Source organism: Mirounga leonina, unplaced genomic scaffold (genome assembly GCF_011800145.1).
Source record: "Mirounga leonina isolate KUSES-001 unplaced genomic scaffold, KU_Mleo_1.0 Mir_174, whole genome shotgun sequence".
Lineage (NCBI taxonomy): Eukaryota > Metazoa > Chordata > Mammalia > Carnivora > Phocidae > Mirounga > Mirounga leonina.
This window is the reverse complement of record NW_023270451.1, coordinates 1,745,426-1,768,036: the sequence shown is the minus strand read 5'-3', so window position 1 is coordinate 1,768,036 and position 22,611 is coordinate 1,745,426. Positions and strand designations below refer to the sequence as shown.

Here is a 22,611-nt window from a genome sequence, read left to right as displayed (position 1 = left end):
ACATCAACCCATCACTCTCTTAAAGTAAATACAACCAGATACATAAGAAAGTATTATTTTCTGTTTATATTTACTTTGGAGAAACTGAAGCAGAGAAAAATGAGATCACAATCATTGCTTCAACTAGTTCTAAACGTTTCATTTTTCTTACTTAAGACTTCAGTACTTAAAGATTTTTATCCTCACAAGCTAAATACATCTTGTTGAAGGTATCAACGTGATAAAAATAATTAATATAGAACAGCTATATAACAGAAGAACAGAAAGAATAATTAAAACAGAAAAACTGATGCCATTATCAGCTAGCTTCAGGAGAATCAAGAAGCAAAATAGTGTCATAAACTAAGTTTTATTAAATTGATAGAAGAAACCAAGAGTTTCTCAAAAAATAATACTTAAGAGTGATTTCTAGTTACTTATAGTAGAGTAAAATCATTTTTCTACTCTCTTCCCTTAAAAGCCAATGAAAATAGAACAAAAAGTAGAGGGGAAAAAAATGAACTTCAAAAACAAGGAATCAACTAAAACATCAAACTCAAGATTATGTATGTCAAATGCTGAGGATAAATCAAAATGAAGAAGGAACCAGACAGCTGTCATCTTAGACCATTAACAAAAACCAAATTGCCCTTAAAATCAATTGTAAAACTTTAGACCAGCTATCCAATGATTCTTTGCTTAGCGCTGAAATGAGGAGACATGGATGAGCCAGAGAAGAAGCTAATAAAATGTTTAATGCTCCAGAATCACAACAAAGAAAAACTGAAGGAGAAATCATAATAAAATCATATTTACACTGTATAATAAGTAGCCCTCTAGTTTGGGGAGACTCTTAGAGGTAAAAATGAGGTGAAAGAGGAAAGAAAAGCAGAGAACGTGGGGTTTCCACACAAAAACTGCCTAAATGGCTTTATGGGGACTCACACTAAGCTCTAGAATGATCGAAAATTTGATGAAAGATGTGTTTCCAAGATAGAAGGAAATAAGTTGGTGAATGGTTAGTATAGATAACAAACTTAATCCTAGTTATAGACTGCCCTAGTCTCTCCCTACGACTACCCCTATATTACTCTTCAGCAAACAGCAGTACCTTTCAAAGATGAGTAACAATCAGAAACAAATAATATAGGACCTAACACAGATTGAGAGGGAAGGAAGAGGGGGAAGGAAAAGAATTTAAGTTGCCAAAGAAATTCCCAAAGGAAACAACGGGAAGAATTATAGTTTTCCACTGTCTCAAAGTAACTATAGGGAACATTCTTAGTGTAAATATATAACAGAGATTAAGAACACATTATGAATAACAAAACAATATAATGATCAAGGGTGAAAATATAATCAGAAATGGGAAATGAGCAAGAAGAAATTGTACAAAATGAAATAAATTTCAAAGATGTAAAATATAATAATTACAGAAAAGATATTAGAAATGGAAAACAAATAAGATGTTACATGTGCATAATGTTCCTGAAAAGAACAAATGGAAAATAAAAATATTCAAATATGCAATTAAAGTAAACTTATAAAAGAGAACATATTCTAACTCAGAAAGAAAATGATACAGAGCATTCAATGCCAAGATATATCCTAAAGAAATTACTAGACTTCAAAGGTAAGGAAAGATCCATATGGACATTGTTAAAAAATAAAATTCAACTGAGTAAATTTTAAAGATCTTACTGGCTTTTAGTCAATCTTACTGGCTTTTATTCAGGAGCTGTATGAAATGAGAGATTTTTATAGGCAGAAGGGAGCAGGAACAGAGAAGTTATACTAGACAAAAAAAAAAGCAAATTGGTTATGGCAAGGTCACTTTCCTTTAAGGGGCAGTAGGGCAGAATTACCTCTCTAGTACTAGTACTAATTAAGTAATTCCTGATTGGTTTAAGATTCCATTTCTGAGAAAGGCTGAAACTGTAATTAAGTTATGTCTCAATTTGGTGATGTGGGGTTTAGCATAAGTGACTCCATTTAGGGTCAGTTGTCTTACTTTTAACAACGTCAAAGAAGAAACAAGTGAGGTATGGGGGTAAAAATCTGAGTTAGCAACTTCCATTTCTGGTTCCAACTGTGAGGAGCCTCTAAGTTGCCACTCTGTCCTAACAACAAGTTAAATGACGAACAGACTGAGAAATCAACAACCTTCTTGGACCTGTAAGAGAGGAGAGGACACATGGCAAACCATTGCTCCCAAGATAAGAGAGACTGACAGGTGAATACAGGAAGTCTCCACGTATGGGAGCAGAGCCTTGCTAGCAGAAAACAGACAGTGGGAGCCAGTGCTAGGGAAGGAAAACCTGAACTGTAACTGATGAATTGCTAGAGGCTCAAAATGGGCAACTCTGAGAATTAAAAGCTCCAGGCGTACCCAGTTATAGGAGGACCACAATATTTGAGATTTGCATCCAGGAGCCCAAGTAGGTTCCCACAGTAAATAACGGGGAAAAATCCCTTCATGCCTCCAGCAGGAGGAAGAAAAAAAGAACCATCTTGAAATATACCAGAGGACTCTATTCTCAACAAGGCCTGCCCTGAGGGGAAACTAGTTAACCAGAGCCTGACCCTCTGGGGTATTATAAGAACCTAAATGACCTGGGGAAGGGAAGTACCCAACTCCAGCCCACTCTGGGCATTCTCTCCCACATGAGGGAGGAAAAAAAATTAGTATGCTTGTGAAGTTCAAGTACAAAGGCATAGGCTCACTGGAAAAACTGAGACCCAACGGTAGCACTTTATTTCCACTGGAGGAAAGATTGTTTTCACTTTTTCACTAATACAAATAATGATACAATAAAAATTCATATATATATATATATATATATATATATATATATATATATATATATATATATATGACAGAGTTTCTCTAGGGTATTATTTTTCTAACAGAAATTATAAGATCACAAGGTACACACAGTTTTAACCTTAGAGAACAATTTGGTAAAACTGAGTGAAGTGGCTGAACCATTTCATTCTCCTACAGTCAGCATATAAGAGTTTCTGCTCGGGGCGCCTGGGTGGCTCAGTTGGTTAAGCGACTGCCTTCGGCTCAGGTCATGAATCTGGAGTCCCTGGATCGAGTCCCTCATTGGACTCCCTGCTTGGCAGGGAGTCTGCTTCTCCCTCTGATCCTCCCCCCTCTCGTGCTCTCTCTCTCTGTCTCATTCTCTCTCTCAAATAAATAAATAAAATCTTTAAAAAAAAAAAAGGGTTTCTGCTCCCATCCAACACTTAATTCTTAGATTTTGCCAATCTCATGATTGAGAAATTGTATCTTGTCTTATCTGTATTTCCCTAATAACCAGTTCATCCTCTAAAAAGAAGCTGTACATATTTTCCCATTTATTAGATATGTTCTTCTGTTAACTCCCTAATCATATTCTTATTTTTTCAATTGAGTTATCTTTTTCTTATTGAATTATAAGCTTCTGAAATACATCACAGATAATATTTTCCCCTTAAAATTCTATCAATTTTATATATTTTAAATTTTTTGGAACAATCTTATACATACAGAAAATTTGAAAGCATACTAAAAAAAAATTTCCCCGAGTCATTTGTTAATAAGTTACTGACATGATGCTCCATCACCCTTGAAATACTTTAATGTGTATTTCCAAAAAACAAGGACATTCTAATCCATAATCTCAATATAACCAACAAAATCAGCAAATTAACATGAATATTGCCAATGTCACATTTAAAAAACTAAAAATAATAGTGATTATTCTTTTAAAAATAATCAAGAATTGATGCCTAAGGTTTCTACATTAAATCACAGTATCCACTCCTCAACAGATGATAATAAGGCTTTAAAATTCTTTATTCTTTCAACAAAAAGGTTGTACATTAGGACTGACAGCATGTGAATAATTGCTTTCATTTTTTTTCCTTTTTTTGACAACACAAGAGGGAATGAGATTAAACTGCTCCTGGAAATTTAAACATTAGATCAAACTTTCTGAGAATAATTGCTGGGAAAAGCTGAGAGGGAAATCTCCTTTGGCAATTTCTTTTCAAAGCTCCCCTTCTGGGACAGTCTTAATACAGATCTATTCAGAGGCTAGGGCTAACCTTTAAAAATCCCTTTAAGATCTAAGATTCTTTTATCTCTTTTTATCTAGTAAAGCTTATTTATGAGTGGCATATATTTGTGTTATTTAAGGCTATGTTTATATAGCAAATATAAAAACAATACTCACTCACTGTAAATATTTTTTTAGTATAAGCCATGTATGAGGAACTCTGTTATTAATTCTATATGCATTATTTATTTTTTAGGACGACTCTGATGACAGAGCAGCTTCTTCAATAGAAAAATGGGAAGAGGGGCGCCTGGGTGGCTCAGTTGGTTGAGCGTCCAACTCTTGGTTTCAGCTCAGGTCATGATCTCAGGGTCATGGGATCAAGCCCTGCATCAGGCTCTGTGCTGTCCCTCTCCCTCAGCTCCTCTCCCCACCCCCTCAAGCTCTCTAAAATAAATAAAAATCTTAAAGAAAAATGGAAAGAGAAAAACTGGAGACAGTAAGTATACACAACAACTTTGGGGAATTTTTCTGTAGCCTGAAGAAACAAAATGGGGGAGCAGAGCTGAAGAAGGAAACGTAGTCAAACATAGATGTGTCTTTAAGCAGAAGAAGGTACACTAGCACAACTGAATGTGACAGGAAAGAAATTTAAAGAAGGAAAACTGACTACATGGCAGACAGAGGGGATCTGCTAAAGCAATGCCCTTGGGACATCGGACTAAGAGTAGAGTACTTGGTCTTTGCTAGGTGCAAGCACAGCTCATTCATATTAATAGAACAGAAAAGAGAATACAAGGAGAGAAATGCAGAGATATGTTGGCTAGATGAGAGGTATATATAACTTGTGGTCTTTCCTATCTCATCTCTGAAGGGTGTTTTATACATGAATGCCATCAGCAGGTACATCTTGGCAGGAAAAAAAGTTGCAGACTGCTATTGTGGGGCTACTCCTCTCTCACACCTTTCTTTTGTAGTTTTTTTTAGATTTTGCTATGGTTGTAACGTTCCCAAAGGTTTTATCAGTTTCTAAGTCCACAGTTAGCCTTCTTTGCTCCTGAATACCAAAATTATTCTAAGGAAAATAATTCTAAGGAAAAGCCCAAAAAGCTAAGGGAGAAATTGCATTTCCTTAAAAAATATTTTCTGCCTCAAGAAGTACATGTGAGGATAAGGATTTCAGAAAGAAAAATGTTCCTTTTTTTTTCTTGCATCTGTTTCCTCTGAACTAAGTGGAGCCACAGTTTATAGATTTTTTTCTAGAAGTTCTGAATATACCAATTCGCCAATTCAACTCACTGATTAGACAAAAAAAGTTATAAATACATTCTGAAACATAATTTCTTCTCTCATTTTCTGTCTACTAAAAAATGAGTCATTAGACTGCTTTGAAACTTAAGTGTTTCACATACTATTCAAAGGACTTCTTGGTTATAAATAAATAAAGCAGCTAAATATAAACCATAGCCATACCTCTCACAGCTGACTGCGAAGGCTGAGTCAGAACTTTGATGTCTAACGCACTGTTGATATGTTCTTCTAAAGTAGCACAATATCCATCCACAACATTGGTAATCGTATCCTTCAAAGTTCCAAGATTATGGAAAACCTGAAGAGCTGTTCCGACTTGGGTTGGATTCTTTAAAAAGGTGGGGGTGGCAGGGTGGCAATAGGTATAAATAGGAAAACAAACAAAATCAATATAAATCTACAACTTTAAGCAGTACATGAGCAGTTACTACCATATTTTTAAATTATCACAGACAAGAACAAAGAGAGTGCATTTGGAACAAATATTATTTTTAGTCATTATTTATTTCATAAAAGACAAGGTTAAATACTATGTATATTATTTCCCCCTTTCCCCTTTTTCTCCTTCTTTAAAGGCTAATAACAAAATCAGAAATCAGTTCTATTATTAGAGCTTATTTAAAATTTACCACTAATGCCTATAAAGAGAGCCATGCTGGAATTAACAACAACCTACATCTATTTGGAGAATAAATAAATGAATTCCGCAGAGTTAACTGAGGGCTGAACCATGCAGACTGACACTATTCATTTTCTTTTTCTTTTCTTTTCTTTCTTTCTGTCGTTCATTCATTCATTCTAACCACAAATATTTATACAGTGCTTACTGTGTAACTGTCTTGGTTCCAGGTGCTGGAAATATAGTAGTTAAGCAAAACCAATTAAGTCCCTACCCTCACAGAACTTATGTCTCCTGAGAAATATATTAAAAATATGTATGTAACAGAGTATCACAGGTAGTGATAATTGCTATAAAAAAAATCAGGGAATAAGAATAGAGAATCATGGGGAAATAATGGAGAAGACTCAGAGAATGCATCTCTGAGGTGATTTTCAGAGACCTGAATATAATGAGCAAGGGAGTCTGAGGAGGATATGGGGAAAAACAGATCTGAACAGATATCAACAAAAGTGCTGAGGTAAAAATGTGCTTGGCAGCTAATCAAACAGCAAGAAGGCCCTGACTGTGGCTGGAACAGAGTGACTACAGCAGAGAGAGGTAGGCAGCGAGGCAGGTAGTAAAAACACCGTGAGTACATTGAGTCCATAGTAATATAAAGAGGTTGTTGACTCTGTCACTAAGTAAATGAATTATCAAGCCAGAATCTAGTATATCAACATATATCTCCAGGCCCAAACAGGTGAAAGTCCGCTTTCACTTAATGATTCAGTGACTGTTATTAGAAGCACTTAGTTTAAAAGTTAAATTACTTCATTAACTTAATTTCTTAACGGTTAAGTTGATAAATAAGACAAAAAGTTACTCTGAAACATATTGGTGTTAATAACATGATGCAGTAACACACACACACACCCAGAGGCAAAGCAGAATCAGCTTATAGATAAAAGCAGACAAGGTTAGTGAATACAATACCCATTTTAGATTTTTAATTAAACAAGAAAAAGAAGCAAATGGACATCATTTCAAATGTTTTAATGAAAAAAGCTTAATTTAATATGGTTATAACAGAATTTAAATTCTAGTATATACTGTCAATTCTCTATCAGTGAACTATCAAAGAAAATGGGAGAAAATAAGCTATTTCACATAAAATTGTTAACTGAAAACATGGGGTATAGCGCTATGCTTTGGTTGTTGTTAGTTCCATTTTTTCCTTTCTCCAGGGCGATAACACTCTTCTACCTTTTAGTAGAGATCAAGATCAAAATTAGACAGCTGCAAAGAATCTTCCTCTATCACTATACCAGTGTCTATATAATACAAAAAAAAAAAAAGCATTACCTGAACAACCTCAAAGAATTCACTTTATAAAAGTAGAATAAAGATACTTATTGCAAAATCATATTTATTGCCTTTACTATTCTCAAAGAATCTGAAAAGCATAGCTTTTCAACATATGGCAGGTTTGCGTGTTATCAGCTGAATGAATGTACATCATAAGATATATGTATATGTTAACTGAAAGACTTAAAGTCATCTTTCACTTGAAAGATCTGGTTAACATGGACCAGTCTTCATCATTTCCCACTCCAAAAATTATTAACTCCCCCAAACTTTTCAATACAGAGACATATACAGCTCTTTCCTTTTTTTTTTTTTAAACAAAGGAGGAGAATGATTTAAAGATTTATTTATTTTTAGAGAGAGAGAGAGCTCACAGGGGGATGGGCGAGGGACAAGCAGACTCCGACCTGAGTGCAGAGCACAGAGACTGACTGGAGCTGAAATCAAGAGTGGGCTGCTTAACACACTGAACCATCCAGGCACCCCTACCTCATTCTTAAAGAAGCATCCAATATGGCAATACTTGAAATAATTATAATACTTATAATAATTCTAGTTGTAATTTTAAGCTTTCCAATTTACATGACCACTTTTTCAATTAATGCCAGTTACATTCATAGCTTAATATAAACATATCATTTGTGAGTTGGGAAACTATAAAATATTATTTGGGATTGCAGGAGATTATGCTAAGTGAAATAAGTCAAGCAGAGAAAGTCAATTATCAAATGGTTTCACTTATTTGTGGAACATAAGGAATGGCATGGAGGACATTAGGAGAAGGATGGGAAAAATGAAGGGGAAATTGGAGGGGGAGATGAACCATGAGAGACTATGGACTCTGAGAAACAAATTGAGGGTTTCAGAGGGGAGGGGAGTGGGGTGATGGGTTAGCCCAGTGATGGGTTTTAAGGAGGGCCTGTATTGCATGGAGCACTGGGTGTCAATGAATCATGGAACACTACATCAAAAACTAATGATGTACTGTATGGTGACTAACATAATAGAATTAAAAAATAATAAAAAATAAAATTTTAAAAAAAGAAATAAAATTCTTTAACATACAGAGGAGTGGGCAAATTATGTAAACACAACTTTAAGAATTATCACAAAGTGAACATATCTGTGTAACTACCACGTAGGCTATAAAACCAAATTATTATCAGCAACTCTGAATCTATTGTGGCTTCCCCAAATACATCTCTCCAGATATTACCACTATCATAATTTCTAACACCATTGATTAGTTTTGTCTGTTTCTGAATTTTACATTAATGGAACCATAAAGTAAGTTATTATTTTCTGTCTGCCTTCTAGTCAATATCTTATTTGTAAAATTCATCCATGTTGTTGCATGTAGCAGTAGTTGACTTGTTTTCACTGCTGTTGGAAATTTACCTTAGTTTATCTACCCAACTAACGTCCAATTGGTGTACATTTGAGTTATTTCCATCGTTTAGGTATTTTAAATAATGCTGCCATGAACATTCTGGTGCACAGCTTTTAGTGAACATATATGCATATGCATTTCTGCTGGGTAAGAGTAGAAATGCTGAATCATTAGGTATTTGTATGCTTAGTGTTTGCAGATTCTGCCAATTTTCCAAAATCATTGTACGAATTTACACCCCAGCAGCAATACATGAGTTGTGGGTGTTCTACAACCTTACCAAAATTCAAAATTATCATCTTTTTACGCTATTCTTTGGAATGATCAGTGTGGTTTTAATTTACATTTCCGTGATGACTAAGAAGTTATCCCTTTTTGCATGCTAATCATCCATTTGGATAGCTTCTTTTATGAAGTGCATATTCATTTTTTTTTGCCCGTTTTTCTCACTGGTTATTTTCATCTTTTACCTATTTGTAAAAGTTGTTTACATATTTGGACATAATCACTTTGATAATTATATGTATTGCAAGTATGTTCTCCCACACTTAAGAAGTTTGTGAGTTAAAGAAGTTCCTAATTTAAATGCAGTCAATTTTATCAACCTATGGTCAGCACTTTTAGTATCTTATTTAAAACTTTTCCCATCCCACATTTATGAAGATGTCTTTCATTCATGAATTCATCCTCTAGAAACTCGATTGGTTTGCCTTTCACGTTTAGAAATATAATCCACCTGGAATTGCTTTCTATATGAGATAGGAGCCAAGATTAGTGTTTTTCTATACAAAATACCCAACTGGCCCATCAAAATTTATTTGAAAAAACAAACAAGGAAGTTAAAATTTTCACCTCCTTGCCCTCAAAGCCTACCTTTGCAGTAAATAAAGTTTCCATTTATGTGTTTGTTTCCAGACCTTCAATTCTGTACCATTTGTCTATCCTCATTACGTCAATTGACCTGTGTAAATTGTTGTAGCTTTAGAATAAGTCTGATAGTCCTCCATTTCTGTTCTTCTTCAATTTGGTATAGGCTATTCTTGGTTCATGATACTTCCATATAAATTTTATAATGGGCTTGACAGTTTCCATTAAAGAAAAAGCTCCTGAAATTTTGAGACTACATAAAATCTATACATAAAATTAGAAAGAATGGAAACCTTTATAAGAATGATTCTCCAATCCATGAATATGGTAGTTCTCTTCATTTACTCAGGTCTTCTTTAATTTCTCTTAATAAGTTATAGTTCCTGTGAAGAGCTATTACATATCTCTAATTTGAATCATTCCTACACATTTAGTGTTTTTTGATATTTAAGTGGTAATTTTAAAGGTTTTTTTTGTTGCTTGTATACTAAAAATACAGTTGATTGTTATATATTGAATTTTACCAAACTTTGAAAGTTCTGTTATTAATTCTAATAGTTTGGAGATTGTTTTGGATTTTCTATATACATAATCGTTATTTCTGAATAATTTTATTTCTTCATTTCCAATCCTTCTATATTTTATTGCTTTTCTTATTACCCTGGTTAGGATCTTCAGTCTATTGATATGTAAAAGTGGTAAGAGTAATATCTTTGTATCATTCCTAATCTCAAGTAGAAAACCTTAAATATTTCACTACTGAGATTTTCAGAGATACCTTTTATTAGATGAAGACAATTCTATTCTAGGTCTGCTAAGAATTTTTACATCATAGACTGATGTTGGATTGTATTAAATGCTTTTTCTGCATATACTGAGATGATTAATTTTTCCCTTCATTGATGACATTACATTGTACTTCTAGACTAAAGCCATCTTGGTAAGGATGAATTATCCTTTTTAGATATCCTGACTTATATTTGCTAATACTTTCTTTAGTATTTTTTAATTGATTTTCAAGAGAGATAGCTAATATCCTTCCTTATAATATTCTTGTTTTGATATCAAGTTTATACAGGCCTCATGAAATAATCAGGTAAGTGTTCCTTCTTTCTCAATTCTTGGACGAAGTTTGTAAAAACACTGGTTGATTTATTAAATGTTTGAATGAATTCACTAGTGAAACTATCTGTCCTTGAAGTTTCTTTGAGGGAAGTTGTGTAATGACAATTTTGTCAATACAACTAATCAGATTTTTAAATTTTCCTAGTGTTATTTTCGGTAAGTTGTTTTTCTAGAAATTTCTCAATCTTATGTAAACTTTCAAATGTACTGTTTTAAAGTTATACCTAGTGTCCTCTTACTAACTTATTAGTTTATGTTGAATCTATAATTAGGTCAACCTTTTTTTTCATAATACTGGTAATGTGTGTCTTTTTTTTTTTTTTTTAAAGATTTCATTTATTTATTTGACAGAGAGAGAGAGAGCAAGAAGGGGGAGTGGCAGGCAGAGGGAGAAGCAGGCTCTCCACAGAGCAGGGGGAGCCTGATGCGGGGCTGGATCCCAGGACTCCGGGATCATGACCCGAGCCGAAGGCAGACGCTTAACGACTGAGCCACCCAGGTGCCCTAATGTGTGCCTTTTAAAAAGCTTTTTTTCCTACCCTTAACAGTCTTTTTCGGTATTTATCAATTTAATGTATTAATCTTGTCAAATAACCAGCTATTGGATTTGTTGATCACAGGTCTTTGGAGTCAGAAGCCTAGATCAGAAGCCAAGCGCAAATTATTTAACTTATTCTGAGACTTAGTTTCCTCATCTGCACTACAGTGAAAATAGCAGTGCCAACCTTACAGGTAAATGAAAAAATCCTATAACTGATCTAGCACTGAAGACAGAATGAAGAGCTCAAGTATTAGTTGCCTTTACCTTGATCTGTTGGAATCATAGTTAATGTGGAAAGAATGTGGGCTTTTAAAAGTAGATAGTCTTGGGACAAAAACCCAACTTTGCTGTAATCTGTGTGACACTGGGCAAATTACTTTATCACTCATCAAGCTTTATTTTATTTATATTATTAATATTCCCTTCCTCATCAGATTTTAAGATCTCTGAGGGAAGTTTCCAAATTTGTTTTATTAACTTCAATACTCATAATATCTAGCACAGGTGCTAGATAGATAGGTGTTGAATAAGTAAATAAGTAAGTAAATTTTTATGATTTGGCTTGCTAATATTATTCTTTCTATGACAACTGAAAAGACTATTGAAATAACACACTTAAAATACCTAGTACTAGTGGAGCACTGGGTGGTTCAGTTGGTTAAGCATCTGCCTTCAACTCAGGTCATGATGCCAGGGTCCTGGGATCCAGCCCCGCATTGGGCTCCCTGCTCCGCGGGGAGCCTGCTTCTCCCTCTCCCATTGCCTGCCACTCCCCACCCCCACTCGTGCTCTCTTCCTCTCTTTCTCTCTCATAAATAAATAAAATCTTAAAAAATAAAATACCTAGTACTCAGTATATTAGTAGTACAAAATATTGGTTCTCAGATCAATCTATTTATTAATATTAATATTCTAAAAGTTAAAAGAATACTAGAATAGCTTTTGTTCCAGTTCCCAAGAAATTCTTATCACTACATCTTTACTTATTATTGAAATGAGTAGTTCCCCAATAGATACCATTTGAGTAACCGCTGTATCTCAATTTCATAAATTTAAAAATGATGAGGATCGATAAATGGAGATTCCCAAAGCTATCTGAAGATCTTTTTTATAAAAATGTAGCCAACAAGATCTCAACTCCAAAAACTGTGATTCATTTGGACCAGACGGAGACCTGATTACAGTATTTTCAAAGCTCTTCAGATGCTTCTGATATAATTGGCCTGGCAATCATTTGGAAACCACTGGATTCCCATCTGGCAGATGACTGCCAGACTTAGAAGGATGAGAACCATTTATCCATGTGAAAATAGCTTAAAAAAAAAAAAACAAAAAAAAACTAGAACAGAATACACAAAGAAATGACAGAGGAAAACTACAGAGTAGTTTAAGGAGCAGTAAACAGATTCTACTGCCACAAATGTTATGTGCATTAAAAACACCTAATAAAAGACAGTGTTGGGGGCGCCTGGGTGGCTCAGTCGTTAAGCGTCTGCCTTCGGCTCAGGTCATGATCCTAGGGTCCTGGGATTGAGCCCCGCATCAGGCTCCCTGCTCGGCGGGAAGCCTGCTTCTCCCTCTCCCACTCCCCCTGCTCATATTCCCTCTCTCGCTGTGTCTCTCTCTGTCAAATAAATAAATAAAATCTTAAAAAAAAAAAAAAAGGACAGTGTTGAACTGATAACAAGGATTTGGTCACTGACATGCTGAGTGGCATTCTGTAGAAATTTTATTTTATTTTATTTTACTTCGTTGGTAATAAAAATGATTTTTCTAAATATCACAATCTAAGCTGTTTGAGGAAATCAAATAATCAGCTGAAAACATAGCTTGAGCTAGAGAGTTGCAATGAGAATATATTCTTTATAGGGCAGATACAACAGATTTGGAAGCACTGGAAAGAAACTGGATGCTGACTGATTACAATGGGCAAGAGGCAGGGAAGAGCCTAGTATCTTGGAAGTTTCAAATTGGTGAGCCTAAGAAGACAGGAAAAAAAAAAGAACAATCAGAAGGAGATCATTTGGGTGAGTGGGTGGGAGAGAGGCGGGCATAGGAGGATGAGAGGCTGCTGCTAATAAGAGCACCTAGCTGTTAGTCATGCTGAGTCTCAAGCGCCAATAGGGCACTCTTGGTGGGAAATGAGAACACTTTTGAAATAGATAATCACATCAACCTAGTCTGGGTAGCAAACTAAACTGAAGTAATAAATAATGAAAATAGGGGTGTTGGAAACTATAAATCACAATGGAGGTAAATCAAGAACAGAATTAGTGAGAATGAGAGAATAGAAATGGAATGATACAATACTCTAGCCAGGAATGAAATTGGAACATTAGAAAAATTGAAAATGAAATCATTTTGTTTAGCTATGATGCAAGTGAAAAACATCTCCTGAAGATACTGAACATTAACATCCTTTCTCCATCATCCCCTCTCATCACAGACAAATACCAAAGATTTTGACTACAGGCTTTTTCCCAGTCCTTACTAATAATAAATCTCAGGCTTTTAGTTTCCTAATCTGTAAAATAAAGGGGCTGGACTAGATGAACTCTAGTACCCTTTCCAGTACTGAAACATAATGATTTTACTATCATTCAATGTATATCATCCACTATGCACTATCAATGCACAAGACACAGGGGATAAAAAAATGAGGCAAATATCGCACTCTTTTTAATATTTATGGTCTGAAGGGACAGAAAGACAAGTAAAGCAGCAATTAGAATGCACTATGATAAATGAGAGGAGAAATGAAGAGTTTAATGAAAACACATCAAAGGGGTATTAACCCAGAACTGGGGAGCAAAAGGAGAATGAAGGAGTCAGGAAATGCTCCTTGAAGGAGTCTCAACTAAGATCTGAAATCAAGGTGTCCGGGGGCATGGAGGTAGGGAGGTGTGAAACATTTACATGAGGATGGGGCACCTGGGTGACTCAGTCAGTTGAGTGTCCGACTCTTGATCTTGGCTCAGGTCTTGACCTCAAGCTCATGAGTTCAAGCCTCATATTGGGCTCCATGCTAGGTGTGGAGTGATTTACAGGAGGAGGGGGAAAGCAAAAGGGAAACACCTTCAAGCAAAGGAACAGCATATACATATAAAAGCCTGTGAATGAGAGCATGTGATAGAAACTAAGTCCACTAATGAGGACAACTGACAGGTAAGAGATCTACACAAACACCTGCTACAAATTCAAGTGCCTATGGAAATGGCTCTCAAATTTTTGGTAGATATAAAAGAATCACCTGGGGGAGCTTGTAAACTGCAAAAGGGGCATATGGAAGGCTTGTGGAATGCTGGTAAAGGTTTTAGTTTTTTTAACTCTGAATGTTTAGTTATAGGTTTGTTCACTTTGTGAAAAACATTGAGCTGTACTCCTATAATGTATGTACTTTTCTGTTAATTATATTTTAATAAAAATGTCTAAGGTAAATACTAGGAAATAAAAATAACAAATTGTGACAAAAATGTAAGTCAGATACCTTAAATACCTAAAACACCATTCAATAATGCTTTATAGTTTGGGGGGCAAGATATTAAATTGAATAAATATATGAATGTTTATATTACTAAATAAACATGAGTCTTGTGTAATTTTTTTCCTAACACAATAAAAACAAGTTTTTTATTGAATACACACAATCACAATTGGTTTTTAAAAATAACGGGTTCCTAAAATATTGCCTAATGTGAAATACAGATTTCAGTTTTGCATGTTGTTATGGACTGAATGTCTGTGTCCATCCTACCCTCACCCCTGCCCCCCCATTCAGTTGAAGCCCTAACACCCAATGGGATAGTATTTACAGATGGGGCTACTGGGAGCTAATTAGGGTTAGATGAGGTCCTGAGGGTAGGGCCCTGGTCTGATGGCATTAGTGCCTTATAAAAGAAGATACCAGAGAGCTTATACACTCTGTCTCTGCACCATGTGAGAATACAGCAAGGAGGCAGCTGTCTGCAAGCCAGGAAGAGACTCTTCAGCAGAAACTGAACCCTGCCCAACCTTGATCTTAGATTTTCTACCATCCAGAGCCGTGAGAAAATAAATATCTATTATTTAAGCCACCTACCCAGCCTGAGGTTTCTATTGTGGCAGCTCAAATGTTTATATGCTTTACAAATATATTAAATTTTAGATGGTGCCATGTCTAAATTAGTACCCCCTGCCCCCAACAAATTCATGTCCACCTGAAACCTCAGACTGTGACCTTACTTGGAGAAAGGATCTTTGTAGATGTAACTAGTTAAACTGAGATGAAGTCATACTGGATTGTGGTGGGCTTTAAATCCAATGACTGATGTCCTTATAAGAGAATAAAACACACAGAGACACACACCATGAAAAAGGCAATGTTTGACAACAGAGGCAGAGATTGGGGTGATAGAGTTACAAGCCATGGAACTTCAAGGACAGACTGGAGCCGGGAGTAGCTAAGGAAGAGGCTTGGAAGGATTTTTCCCTAGTCTCCAGGGGGAGGGTGGCCCTGCCAACACCTTGATTTGGATTTCTAACCACCAGAATTATGAGAAAATAAATATCAGGTGCTTTAAGTCACCTAATATGTGGTCATTTGTTATACCAGCCCTAGGAAATCAATACAAAGGAATAAGGGCAACAGAAAAACATGCATATGCACAAACAAATGGAAAGACATTCCATGCTCATGGATTGGAAGAACAAATATTGTTAAATTGTCCATACTACCCAAAGCAATCTACACATTTAATGCAATCCCTATCAAGACACCAATAGCATTTTTCACAGAACTAGAACAAATAATCCTAAAATTTGTATGGAACCACAAAGACCCCAAATAGCCAAAACAATCTTAAAGGAGAACAAAATGAGAGGGATCACAATGCCAGATTTCAAGATATACTACAAAGCTGCAGAAATCAAAACAGTATGGTACTGGCACAAAAACAGGCACACAGATCAATAGAACAGAAAAGAGAACCAAGAAATAAACCCATGATTATACCATCGACTAATCTATGACAAAGAAGCCAAGAATATCCAATGGGAAAAGAAGTGTCTCTTCAACAAATGGTGTTTGGAATACTGTATAGCAACATGAAAGAAAATGAAACTGAACCACTTTCTTACATCATACACAAAAATAAACCCAAAATGGACTTTTAAATGTGAGACCTGAAACCATAAACATCCTTCAAGAGTGCACAGGCAATAATTTCTTTGACATTGGCAATAGCAACATCTTTCTAGATATGTCTCCTGAGGCAAGGGAAACAAAAGCAAAAAAAAAACCTATTGGGACTACATCAAAATAAGAAGCTTCTGCACAATGAAGGAAACAATCAACAAAACTAAAAGACAGCCTACCGTGAATGGGAGAAGATATTTGCAAATGAGATATCCGATAAAGGGTTAGTATCCAAAATATACAAAAAACTTTTATAACTCAACACACAAAAAGAAACAATCCAATTAAAAAACGGGCAGAAGATGTGAATAGATATTTCTCCAAAGAAGACACACAGATCACCAACAGACACATGGAAAGATGCACAATATCACTCATCGTCAGAGAAATGCAAATCAAAACTACAATGAGATGATATCACCTCATACCTGTCATAATGGCTAACTTCAAAAACATAAGGAACAACAAGTGTTGGCGGGAATGCAAACTTGCGCAGCCACTTGGGTTGCTTCCATATTTTAGCTATAGGAAATGTTGCAATGAACGTAGGGATGCATATATCATTTCAAATTATATTCGGTGAATACCCAGGAGTGGAGTAACTGGATCATATGGTAATTCTATTTTTAATTTTTTGAGGAACCTCTATACTGTCTTCCCCTTTGATATTATTTTGTCATCACAACATAGGTAGCATAAGTATTGCTATCCTCCCTTTACAGTTAAGGAAACCAAGGCACCAAGAGGGCAGGCCCACAGCTGGCCAGTTTTAGGTCTTGGGCCTTTTCCTGACTATTCTATACTCTGCCACAGGTCATCCCATCATCATTTGACTTTAGAAGATCTCCAGATAGACCAATTTTGCAGGTGAGAAATACTCTCTGGCAAATTTTAGGAGCTCTCAAAACATACAGACTACACATATTTGAAAAATACCATGCCAGTAAGAGATAAGCTTCTGCTGAAAAGGTAGCAATATCTTCTAGACAATGTCTTCTTTTTAAATAAGACAGTCAATTCTAAGGATAATTTTTCTACAAATTGTCACTGAGACCTTCAAGAAATCATTTAATCTTTATATAAAATTTCCCAACTTCATAAATTGTGACATAAAATGAGATGAAAGACCATGTAATAGAGAAGAAAGGATAGATCATAAATAGATCAAGATAAATTTCTACCTCTTCAAAATCATTTTAGAAGACGGTACAACCACTTTCTTTTCATTAAACTAAAATTATTTCTGCTGCTTTAGAAACAAATACAAGGTAATTTTTTCCTTTCTTTCCCAACACCTCAGTAGCATTATATGGGAGGAAAATAAAATATCATAAGAATATAGTCAGAAGAGCAGCATAGTTAAGATCCCTGAAAAGCTTGCCAAAACAGCAACACTGTAACCAAAGCCACAGCTGGCCCTGAGCCAACGGAGCAGAGATCTAGCTAGACTGCTGTGAAGATTGTTCTATGAAGTAGCAAGCAGTATTTCAGCACTTACTAAGTAAGCTGTAAGCTGATAGGAGATGACCTTTGTGAGCACAAATACAGCATTAAGTCAAAAGTTTAACACGACTCGAAAAATTTCATATAACTGACATCAGAAATGGAGAGAGTGACAGAATTTGATTTAATTGGAAATAAAATGCAAAAATGACACAAATGTACGAAGACCAAGATTCCACTGTGGATGACAGCCTTATATATTAAAAGTCTGAAAGGATCAAATAATCCTTCACCATAAAGACAGTCACATTTCACTCTTTCCCTTAATGAAATAATTCTTCATCAGGTAAATTTTTTCTTTAGCTTTCATATAAGCGATGAGCTGAGAAAAGAAAAGAAAAGGACAAATGTAGAATACAAATTCAGCTGATGCTATTCTGTTCTAACAGTCCGTGCACCATTCTACAAAGTGACTCAGTTCATAAAGCTTTAAATCCTATGATAAAGTCTTAGCTATTTCCCCCACTGATTTTAACTAGACAGACAAGCATGAGATTCCAAAATTTTGCTTTTCCTTAGTGAGGAAAATTTTTCCTACAATATTTCCTCAAAGTTTGATTAGTAAGGCATTTCATACTCAATTAAAACAAAAACTAAGGAACCCCAGAAACACATTCTGAGAGAGGGAGCTGATGGGGAGGGAAAGGGAGAGACCAACTTGGCTTCCTCAAAGGCACAGAAATTATAGTGAGAAAGATGCAAAGCCAGGTCAAGCAAAACTTCAGAGAATTATGTATCACTACAGAGCCAGTCCTTACTGCTGAATGAAAATAAAAATAAAACACTTTCTGGAGTTTTATTTTACAAGGATACAGATTTAACAATCTTTACCATCAAGCAGATAATTCCTTAAACCATTCCCTCAGTAGAAGATGTATTTAATAAAATCAGGCCAATTTTCAGGTAAATTTAAGACAAGGAAAAGCTCAGTACCTAAATCATACACAATAATTTAGGAATTAAAAATTCCAACTATTTTATCAAGAATAGTATTAATAAACTCACAACACCCTATACATACAAGTATATATTAGGCCAAAATATTGAAGGCAATTTTAAATCTCCTGACCATATGCCCAATGGGATATACACACTGGACACTTTTTCTGGAGCTACAACATGCCTAAAACACTGAAAACTTAATGCAGCTCCATGGGAGATTACATGTCCTAAAGGAAGAGAGAATCACATTAAATAACGTAATTTAAAAGCAAGAATTATATTAGCTACCTTGGTTGTGATTTAGAGCTTACCAGTGGCTTTTCTGATTCAGTAACATGTAGCCCATTAATGCTGGATATGTACTTCTAGGCTAACCTAATATCATTATTTCAGAACCTGTTAACAATCAACAGTCAACAGTGCATAACCCAAATGAAATTAAGAAACTAAGAAGGACATTTAATAGCACAATATGATCTTATCAACCAGAAATCAACTTTATTCTAGCCCTTTTGGAAGAAAAGCAGAAAATAAAAGAGCTACAGAAAGACAAGGAAAAAGGAGAGTAAAAAAGGAGAAAAGAATGAAAGTGAACATGGACTGGAAGAAGAAGGTTCTGCAGAAGAAGTGATGACACAGAAAATGGAGAAGTGAGTATCAAAGGATAATGGATACAGAGCAAAAAGGTTATTTTAACTTTCAAATTTCCTTACAAAACAAATCTGAAGAATATATGAATTCATAGTTTGGCATTAAATAAAAATATTTAAATAATGTCAACACTCAGAAGAACATTCTCTTTTTTTACTTTTTTTTTTTTAAGTAATCTCTACCAACATGGGGCTTGAACTCATGACCCCGAGATCAAGAATCACATGTTCCACCAAGTGAGCCAGCCCCAGAATAACATTCTCATTGCATTAAGTAACAGTAGATAATTTTTCAAGGACACTAAAACATCTTCAATAATAAAATGAATTTTATAGGACAACGATAGTAATCACGAGACATTAATGTGGTAAGCCCTAAACGTTATTCTTTTAATATAAATACATTTTTAAGTTAAATGTATAAATTCAGCTTATTTTTTTAAGTAATAGAATATAATAATTCTAGTCATTCTGTGCTTTATCAAAGATATTTATGTTAGGCATTACTAGTTATTCCCTGTAATTCAGTCCCTCCTGCTTTCTTAACATAATGTTTCCACTGTTTCCAATGTAAATGCCTACTTTTCTCCCAGGGTGGCAATGTGCACGGCCCCCGGCAATGGCTCAGGAGCAGCGTAAGCCAATGCTGAGTTCTCTGCTTCTCTGCCAGATACTTGCTTCCACAATCCTCCTGACAGCTGGGGTGACCACGCGGCCCAGATCTGGCCAATACGACATAAAGACAGGTCTGCTGGGGCAGTTCTGAAAAAGATTTGTACTGCCTTTGGGCTGGCAGCTGACACTGCCCCATATCCACATGTTAAACATTGGCATGATGCCTAGGGGTGGGAGACCACAATGTGACAAGCAAGAGGACACTAAGGATGACAGGATGAAAGAAAGACCTGAATCCTTATTATTTTTTTTTTTTAAAGATTTTATTTGTTTATTTGACAGAGAGAGACACAGCGAGAGAGAGAACACAAGCTGGGAGTGGGAGAGGGAGAAGCAGGCTTCCCGCTGAGCAGGGAGCCCAACGCGGGGCTCGATCCCAGGACCCTGGGATCATGACCTGAGCCGAAGGCAGACGCTTAACGACTGAGCCAGCCAGGTGCCCCCTGAATCCTTATTGAAGAGCTGAAACAATGTTAGCACCACCACATCCAGACAAAGCCCTATTTTTAAGCCACAGTTAGTATGGCTTGGTGTCACAGCTCTTGCAGTCTCACCCAGCACCACAATATATAAAAATACATGAATCCCTAACAGTTCTTTAAAAAAAAATGAAGGAAAAACAAAAGAGAACAAAATCATGCCACACCTGCTGCCCCAGGAGGTGGCTATCATAGCAACTCATTACTCTGTAAATTGATAATAAAAGTACAAAATTTAAATATTTACTGATTTTATTTATTTATTTTTAAGATTTTATCCATTTATTTGAGAGAGAGAGAGAGAGCAGGGTGAAGGCAGAGGGAGAAGCAGACTCCCTGCCAAGCAGGGAGCCCGACACAGGACTCGATCCCGGGACTCTAGCATCATCACCTGAGCCAAAGGCAGATGCCCAACCGAGAGCCATCCAGGTGCCCTTTACTGATCATTTTAAAAAGGAACTGTAGTTCAGGGTAACTAAATATCCTTAGTTGATGAGTGAAAGTTCTTTACAAATGAATCACAGCTAATAAATACGAGGAATAACAAAAATAGAAATCACTTTCACATTCTCCAATGAAAAATATAAAATGATTTAGACAAAAATCATCAATAGATGTTAAAACCATCAGGAGAAAGACTGACAGGGAATTAAATATTCTCAAGGTGCCAAAATATCTGCAAATACAATGAAAGAAAAAAATAATCTTTTTCAACAAAAGGTGCTCAAACAACTGCATATCTCTATGGAAAAAAATGAACCCTACACTTTACATAAAAATTAAATTTAAAAGATAAACTTATAAGTTCTCAAAAAAACATAGGAAGAAAGATTTGCAACTTTAGCGTAGGTAGAAATTTTATGTAACATGCAAACAAAACTACAGATAAACTGGTCTTTCAAAACTAAACAATTTTGCTCTTCAAAAAGATGATATCAAGTGGGAAAAAAAGGCAGCATAATTCTTTCTTTTTTAAATGCGTGGCTTGGACGCATCCTAGATCCTGAGATCAAGACCTCAGCTGAAATCAAGAGTCAGACACTTAACCGACTGAGCCAACCAGGCACCCGAGCAGCGTTATTCTTAATACCTAAAACCTGTAACTAATCTAATGTCCATCAACCTACAGATACATTAACAGTGACTATATCCACAGAATGGAATATTACTAAGCAATAAGAGGGCCACTTATGCATGCAACAACAAAGATGAACCTAAATAAAACACTGTGCTAAGTGAAAGAATCTAGATGTCTAAGACTACATGTTGTATGGTTCCACTCATATGAAATTTTAGAAAAAGTCAAATCTATAGACACGGAGAGCAAATCAGGGATTGCCTGGTTTTGGCAGTGGCAGAAGGGGCTGACTGTAAACAGGCACGAGGGAATGGTTTTGTGGTGATAACAGTTTTCTAAAAAAGTGGGTTGTTAGATGGTTGCACAACTGTATAAATTAACTGAAATACATCAAACTATATGCTTAAATGCATGAATGTGATGGTATGTTAAATTACACCTCAATGACAATGCAAAAAGAAAAAAGGCAATCCTTAGAATGCGAGAAAATATTTACAATACACATATGTGACAAAAGATCTGTATCCAGAATACATTAAGAATTCTTACATATCAGTAAAAAGAAAATAAACTCTTTAAATACCAAGCAAAGACCTTTTGTATTAAGCATTTGAAAAGTTCGTCACATCAGCTATTAGGGGAAAGGCAAATTAAAACTACAATGAGAATCTACTACCCCAACCCATTAAAATGTCTAAAATTAAAAAAAAAACTCCCTTCCCCCCTCTCATGCTCTATCTCATTCTCTCTCAAATAAATAAATAAAATCTTAAAAAAAAAAAAAAAAGGGCGCCTGGGTGGCTCAGTTGGTTGGGCAACTGCCTTCAGCTCAGGTCGTGATCCTGGAGTCCCGGGACCGAGTCTCGCATTGGGCTCCCTGCTCAGC

The 22,611-nt window shown here is 35.6% G+C and overlaps 1 protein-coding gene across 2 annotated transcripts in view; it reads right to left on the bottom strand.

Annotated features, from left to right (window-relative positions):
- The window catches only part of COG5 (component of oligomeric golgi complex 5), a 307,147-nt gene that overhangs the window by 119,676 nt on the left and 164,860 nt on the right, over positions 1-22,611 (bottom strand). For both annotated transcript variants that reach the window (XM_035020357.1, XM_035020356.1), the window contains exon 8: positions 5,499-5,664. In XM_035020357.1, coding sequence (XP_034876248.1) covers positions 5,499-5,664 — 166 coding nt within the window. The remainder of the gene's footprint in view (positions 1-5,498; positions 5,665-22,611) is intronic.